This window comes from Takifugu rubripes, chromosome 3, assembly GCF_901000725.2.
Source record: "Takifugu rubripes chromosome 3, fTakRub1.2, whole genome shotgun sequence".
NCBI classification, from domain to species: Eukaryota; Metazoa; Chordata; class Actinopteri; order Tetraodontiformes; family Tetraodontidae; genus Takifugu; species Takifugu rubripes.
The window spans coordinates 15,444,700-15,452,255 of NC_042287.1; the positions used below are offsets into that span (position 1 = coordinate 15,444,700).

Genomic DNA, 7,556 nt, shown 5'->3' on the forward strand with positions numbered 1-7,556 from the left:
GTTTAAAACCACTAAGATTTTTTCATCCATTCAACCACTATTCATTCGCTTTACTCTAAAATGAGCAATCTGGAGTTTTGACTGGACCTGCACACCATTATCAGCAAAATTAAAATGAGATTTGAACGCATTTATTGATTTTAAAAGTTGCATACATCAAGGACTGGATTAAAAGGCAGCAATAAAGTAAAGAAACGTTGAACATTTTGAGTAATATGTAATAAATCACAACACTTTCAGCGACTTGTCCAATTTAACAAGCAAAAATCAAGACTTAAGATCCACACAACCACCAAGGAGTTTAGCATCTAATCAATAAACAATCGAAGTGGGTACTTGACCAAAGTCAACCAGCTAAATAAATAACAATAGAAATAAATGAGGTTAACATGTTACAGTATTTCAGCAGATGAAAGCATTTAGGCAGCTACAGGTCAGAGGTAGTTAACAGCACATTTCCTCCCTATACAGGTTCATGATTGAGGCCATGGCTGGTTTTATTCTCAAAGAGGGGTCAAATCTCCATACAACTTTTAAAAACACGTACAACTGATCCGCCCACACTGGGGTTGGAGTGTAATCGGGTATTTTACAGCACGACTTCCAGATCAAAAGCAGTTCTCTGCTCGCCGCACTTAACTTTTGCTGGTTCGTTTAAAATATACTCGTAATTCCTCGTGACCTCGAGTAGTGCTGAGGTGAGACGCTGTGGTGAAAAGACCTTGAGGTGGGGTCGGAGCTGAGGACTTTGAGGAAGGTGGCGTTGAATGTAGTCTGCAGGGTAGTCATCCCTGAAGCACCTGGACACGCGTGGATTCAACAATCTTTTTAACTTGGGCAGAGGGATTTCGTTGGGAATGTTTAGGTGGGAAGGTGGAGGTAGAGGATTCAGGGTTTCACGCGTTGGTTCTGGCTTCATCGCCACTACGGACTGAGCAGCAGAGGCCTCGGCATCGCGCCCAGGCGCGCCTGTAAAGGAATTCTGTTTCATCTCAGATTCCACAGTAAAAGGCTCAGACGTCTCCAACTCGTCACAGGACAGCTCATGGTTAAAGTCAGCGTCCTGCAACAGAGACTCATCCGTCGTGGAGTCCTGCTCGTTCTTGGGAAGTGGCACGAATAAAACATGGTTGTGCAGCTGGCAGAAGATGATGCCACACTTGGGGCACCTCCTGTCGTCTTTGACGTGAAGCAGCTTGTGACGTTTGAGGCTCTGACTCGTCGCGAAAGATCGATCGCATACGTTACACGGGAAAGAGGGCTGTGGAGCCTGTTTGGGGAATCCTTCCTGCTCTGTGGAAACCTTTTCACTGACTTCACAGCTCACTGGGGTTTCATGGTGCTGTTTGTGTCTCAAAAGCTCAGAGGCACAGCTGAACTTCTGGCTGCATAGCTCACACAGATACCCAGCGCGTGGTGCGAAAACAGATTTCAAACACAAGATGGGAATCATTGCCGGCAGTTTTGAGAGGCCTTTTGACTCCTGGGTCGTCTCAGACGCCTTGTTTGGGGTCGATGTTGTCTGTAACTGGAGTTCAGTCTCATCTCCATCCGTCGCTGTTTCCTCTTCCTTTGAAACCGAGATAGAAGAGCTGACTACACAGAAATCTGCGTGTGGAATAACTGAACACATCCAGAAAAGGAACTGTTGCTACTACCTGTAGTACTGAAGAAGATGACTGTGTTTGCGTTTCAGAGACTCGGCCATCCAGGGGAGAATTTGTTTCTTTTATATTATTCACCTTTGCTTTGCAATGCCCCTTTTTTCTTCTACCATAAGTCCTGTACAAGAACATCAGAAACATTAAAAGTTCTGAAAACAGGTTTCACACATACACACGTATTATGTATTTAATTATTGTACGAATAAATGAAGTTATCCAGAAGAATTTCAATAATAGGATAAGTTAGCTGTCCTAACACACCGATAGCCCTATTTTGATCGAATTAAACACAACAACTGAGTTTAGAGTCAAAAATGAATAGAATGCATGCAGTTTTAGATATAAATGACTTATTTACGTACCGTTTCACATTTTTCTTAGTGTGTTGGTTTGGATCAATGCATTGAAACACAGAGGGAACAAAGTCTGGATTCGTGTGGTCCATCGACGCCTCTCCTGTCAAATTAAGCATGAAAATAGATATTCTCGTGCAGAAGCAACAATTTGCATGCAACAAATAACCACCGACTTAGCCTCCCAGCTAATTGTTTTAGAAAAACGACCGATCGTCTTACCGGATTTAAAATGAGCGCCACAAATACGAGCATTTTTACTGAGCTTGGCGACGCCGTTCGCTTCCTGTATCGCTTTGAGCCACAAACGTCTCCGGTTCGCCTGGAGGGGCCGATATTTGGACGGGATTCTGTAAAACTTGAGTTTATCTGTTGAGGAATTGCGACCTTTACAGCTGGACACGCAACAGACCGGCATCGCGCTCCGAAATAGTTGGATTGTTTACGTCGCCTTCAGGAAGTTTCGTAAACAAAGCGCCACTTCCGTGGCCGAGACGCGCGCGCATCTGCACGAGCTCCAGTCTGTAAAAGCGACTCTTTTATTCCCCCCTTCCTTTCCTCAGTTCTGCTTCATATGCACGATCTATGTTGAAAACCGTTTTAGTTCCGTGGGAAACGATTGTTAATAAGAGTTAGTCATTAAAACGGTGAAGAATTTTGTTTTGTTCTGTGGTTCCGCCCCCCCGTCCTGGTTGTTTTGGGACATACTGCGCACTGAGGACCCCTGCTGGCCGGTGTGCGTGTTTACAACAACAGTGAATTATTTTAAATCAATTAAACTGGAAAAGGTTCATGCGTCTCTGCAGTGTAACAATATAACAGCAACGTCTTAAAATCAAGGAAAATACATGTCAGGTATTTCTGTAAATCCTGAATGCTATGTGACATCATTCCCATTGTATGTTTTTGAGTGTGTGGAAGGGAATGTCTGAAAATATTCCTACATTTTTAGGAACATATAGTACATATAGTACATATAGTTATTGTTTCATCAAGTTCTGGGGAAAAGAAATGGCCAGAATAATATAATGACAAATAAGATAGTTATTGAAAACAGTTTTTTTTTAAATGCAGCAGTTTTGCTGATTGTTGTATCGTCACGTTGTATCACTAATCAAAGATAATAAACATTTTCAAAATGCACTGCTGTAACGAATTCCACATTAGTTCCAAAGGAGAATCATAACTAACAACAATCTATATATTGATCTATGAGGCTTCATCGCGGTTGTTTATAACTCCACCAACTGGGGGCGCTGTTGCTCCAGAGCGCCCACTGTAAATTAAACACCTTTCTAAAATTCGATGCAGTATATCACACAACAGCAACACAACTGGCATTCTGAAATAAACTTTAACACTTACCCCTTAAAACAAAATTCAATCTCATGTTTGCCACTTTATTAGACTGTAAAACGGGTACAAAGATCTGACTTCCCATAAACTACATTTATACTCCTAAAGAAAATCACCAGGTTACATCAACATTTCAACTTTCCCACGGGCACCCCCCCCCCCCCACTCGAGGAAAACCAGAACACTGCTGGCTTTATGGCAAACAGCAGCAGACGCCTGTGAAGCTTTGCCTGTGATTACTGGATTTTCACTCCGCTGCTCATACATCCTGCATGAATTCTAGCAAGAGCCCATCAGCCGAGCACGCTCAGATTCTACAGGCTCGTGGCCTGAAAGAGAAATAAATAGATTCTTCCACTGTGTCCCTTCCCTGCCTCCCCTCCTCTCCCTCAAGGTGACTCCTCCATCTGCACCCTCATTGGTGCTGCCAGTGCCCGTCTCTCTCTCTCTCTCTCTCTCTCTCTGCAGTAACCAGTCCAGGGATCTGATTCCATTCTTCTTTTGTGTTCTGTCACCACAGCCCACCTGTTCTCAGTGATCCTGGATACCTGATGTGTTTGCAAATGAGAAAAAGAAAGTGTGTGTTGTGTGTTATCAGAAAGCAGCAAACTGATAAATAAAGCAGCGAGCGGTTTAGCTGTTCTGTCACCAGCAAACTCCGGCATCTTATTCCTTTTAAAGGTTGAGGTGTGTCTGTGTGCTATATTTTAAATTACCCCCCTCTTCAGCTTTTACCTGTTTTTTGCAACAGAATCAAAGAGAAGATTAAGGAAAACTAATCAAAACACATACGATGCCTGTGGGATCAATGACTCATGTGTTCCACACACTCAGTTATTTACATCCATTTATATGAAATATGAAACCTTTATCATCTACAAGGATCTCAGCTGGAAGGACAGAAAAGTTGAGTGGGGTATTAATGGTTTCAGTCAGGGCAGAAATGGCTGCTGGGGTGTGTGTGTGTGTGTGTGTGTGTGTGTGTGTGTGTGTGTGTGTGTGTGTGTGTGTGTGTGTCCACCTCCACATCGTCCCATTCCTGTGTTTGTTCTGTCAGAGCTGCAACAATGAACCAGATTTTCAGCTGAAAATGAACAAAGTCTTATTATGTGATGTCAGATTATCACTAATTTAAACGTTCATCATCAAATCGTTGAACGTGGGCGTGTCCTGACCTGGCGGCGTTTGTTGACGGACGCCGCCGCTCTTGTCCGTGCGACCCTGTCTCCCCTCAGAGGGAAGAGCCTGGACTGTCCCCTGTTGAAGGGTTGAGCCACCACAACACAATTACACGTTCACTTCACCCACACAGCCAGCCAGGATCCCCTCCCCCACGCTCCCCATCCCTGCCCGCTCTTCCTCCCCCACCCATACCCGACCTCACCCATCCACCAGAGTTTCTGCAGCAGGTTCAGGCAAAAAAAAAAACCCCACAAAGGACGGAGGCAGAGCTGGAGAGAGGGTGGGGAGGTGCAGGCCAAGGTCTTGGAACGGGAGAAAGACAGCCTGAAACAGTGGGAAATGTGAGGGTAGAACACAGTTAAGTGGGTGGGAGTTAATGGGGGGGGTGAGAGGAGAGACTGGCTAATGATATATTGATTTGGCTGAGCCGGGGGCAAATAAGTGGGAGTATGTGTGGGAGGAGGAAAAACACAGCTTGCAGATGTTGCAGAACACCTGGGTGGGATAAGTTTTGTTTATCGTGCTTCGTCTGCAGGGACGAGGAGCTCAGGCAGGCTCACACCGGCGCCTTTGTCTGTGTATTCCAGAGCACAAAAGCACCGGCATCCACGGATCCCGAGTGTTTACTGCTGGAAGGGCCAAAGCCCGGCTGTTATTCCAGAATTATCTCCGAGATTTGGCCGTAAAAGCAGCTATTGGTACAGGCGGCGGTCACTGGGGATCACATTAGGTGAGTTCACTAAAGGGGGAGAAGGAGGGATGGAGTGGAATTAATGGGCTTCTGCGCATTCTCCTTTCATAATGCATTAAGGTGTGTGAGTCCGTGCGCGTCCCCGTGCGCAGCGGCATCAGAGAGGCCGGTATCGATCCTTAAACACGTTGGTTGGGCGAATGATAAAGTCCCCATTGGTCCGATCAGAGAAATTGAAAGTGGTTTGACGAGGCCACATATTAAATGAGAAACGTTAATGAGAATATTCGTGGGTGGCCACAGATCCGTTAATAGCCAATGTAAATGTTATTATATATAAGTGATTCAGGATATCCAGGAAACGCAGCCTGTTCCGGGGTTCTGGACGCGGATCTGACCTGGGAATCATCTTTCTTATCAAACCAGCAGGTTCATCAAGGCTGGAGCAAACAGCTAGAAATCGTAGAGGCCAAGGACTGAGCCTTGATCCACACCGGCTATCTAAAGGATTAAAAATGGTCCCTCTGGCTGCTTTAATCCCATTTTCCTTTGACGGATTGAACTCAGCTCCCCTGTTTGTGCTTTCCTTTCTCATCTAAACCTGCAGCTCCAGCCAAACCTTCGGCTCCTTCCCACCTATGCTGACTTCGTTTCATCTTCCTCCAAACTGTTGGCTTCGCTCCTTTCATTCAGCCCCCCCCCCCCCTCCCCGCCCCCTGACATCGCCTTTACTCCCCTCCCCGCTCTCGTAATTCTCCCGTGACATGATAAGAACGAGGTGAGAATCGGGACCGGAGGGCTTAATGTCCTCACGAGTGAAGATTTGAGAGGAGTGAAGGGTTGACATTTGGGAATAACACCCCTCCCATTCTTCCCGTTCCCTCACCAGCAGGAAAACCCATTAATTTATGAAAGAGGACTAACATGTCCCGCTCGACAGGCTCATGATAGACAGATAATCCAATTCCTAACCCTGTTCAACAACCCTCGTGTTTGCCGTCCCCCCCCCCCACCCCTCCTCTCCTCCGTCTCCTCTCCTCCTCCAGCATTTTCACTTTTAACTCCGGTTGTCCTGAAATCCTCATTTCTGGCCTACGTGCTCTGACATTATGTTAATCTACATTTTCACCTCACAGGACGCCTGCTGCTCCGTACCTGTGAGTCAGTGCTGTACGCCCACGCCGAAATGCTTCAGTGTCTTGCTCAAGGGCACCGTGACAGACAACAATCTCTCTGTCTGACATTTAAAAACATAAATTTTGTGGAATTATTGTAAAGATTTAATAGAAGGGGACCTAATATCGAACCTTGTGGGACGCCTACCGTTAAATATAGGGCAAACGAAACAGTACGATTTAAACCAGAAACCCAAAATTAGAGCAGAAATGAAGAAAGTTAAAGATGAGACAGTGAATTCAAGGGTGGAGGTGGCGATTGAGTCGATCCCCCGGTGGTGTAAATGTCACTGGTTCCATCTCTGGATACTGAACCCCAAAATGATGCATCTCTGACCGTGTGTGTGTGTGCGTGCGTGCGTGTGTGTGTGTGTTTCCATACCTGCTGACCCATTAAAAACACCAAAAAATCATCCTAATATAAAGTTTGTTTTCTTAGTTCTTAGTTGTTATCTTAGCGAGTTTCCTCACTCTGCAGTTAGCTGCAACGATCTCTCCTCTCAGTCTACGCATCGCCCTGTGCCCCCCTTCCCCAACCCCCCCACCAATGATTTAATTTATATGCCTCTCCACAGTCTATCAAAGTCCCCATCTCATGCCACAGTGCCTCGGTGAGGCAGCTCATCGTTTCCTCTGTGAAATAGCTTTCACGCGCTCGGACCGCTGCAGAATATGAATGAAGCTGGGAGCTGGTCTGGAACAGGAACCTGCTGCTGTTCCACTCCACCTGCCACTCACTGCGCTCACTGTGATGTGGCGTCGGGGTCGGGCACATGCACGCTCGCACAGGCCGACTGAAAACAGGCATGTCCTGGCGCTCCTCCGGAGGGTAAATAAATAATGAGACTATTCTTAAAATTCTGTCAGTGCTCTCGAGTGCTGCTACGATTCAGCCTTTTGCCTGAGGAAATCCTTGAAAGAGAATCTATTTTTCTTCTTCTTTATTCCCCCTCCTGTCTCTGCTTCACTTCTTCTTTAGCCCCCATTTGCCCTCAGCAACATATATCTTCCCTGAGTGTCTGACAAGCTATGGCCACATTGTTTTACTTGTATGAGCAATATTTCCATTAGAGAACGTGACAACAATAGTTTTTTTCAGCCTACTAAAAAAAAAAAACCTCTGAAATGAGAATAC

At 45.7% G+C, this 7,556-nt stretch overlaps 1 protein-coding gene across 3 annotated transcripts; it reads right to left on the reverse strand.

The window, feature by feature from the left end:
- Positions 1-109: 109 nt before the first annotated feature.
- LOC105416296 (putative zinc finger protein 727) lies at positions 110-4,690 on the reverse strand. Of its 3 annotated transcripts, none has more exons than XM_029833527.1 (5): positions 4,549-4,690; positions 4,395-4,457; positions 2,027-2,120; positions 1,659-1,782; positions 110-1,570 (listed from the first exon to the last, which is right to left on the reverse strand). In XM_029833527.1, exons 2-5 carry the CDS (start codon positions 4,408-4,410, stop codon positions 590-592), a joined length of 1,215 nt encoding a protein of 404 aa, XP_029689387.1. In that variant the 5' UTR covers positions 4,411-4,457; positions 4,549-4,690; the 3' UTR covers positions 110-589. The 3 variants fall into 3 exon arrangements, with proteins under 3 accessions (XP_029689387.1, XP_029689388.1, XP_011601038.1); XM_029833528.1 differs by having other exon boundaries at positions 4,395-4,432; positions 4,549-4,676; XM_011602736.2 differs by lacking the exons at positions 4,395-4,457; positions 4,549-4,690 and adding an exon at positions 2,240-3,770.
- Between the last annotated feature and the right edge of the window lie 2,866 nt (positions 4,691-7,556).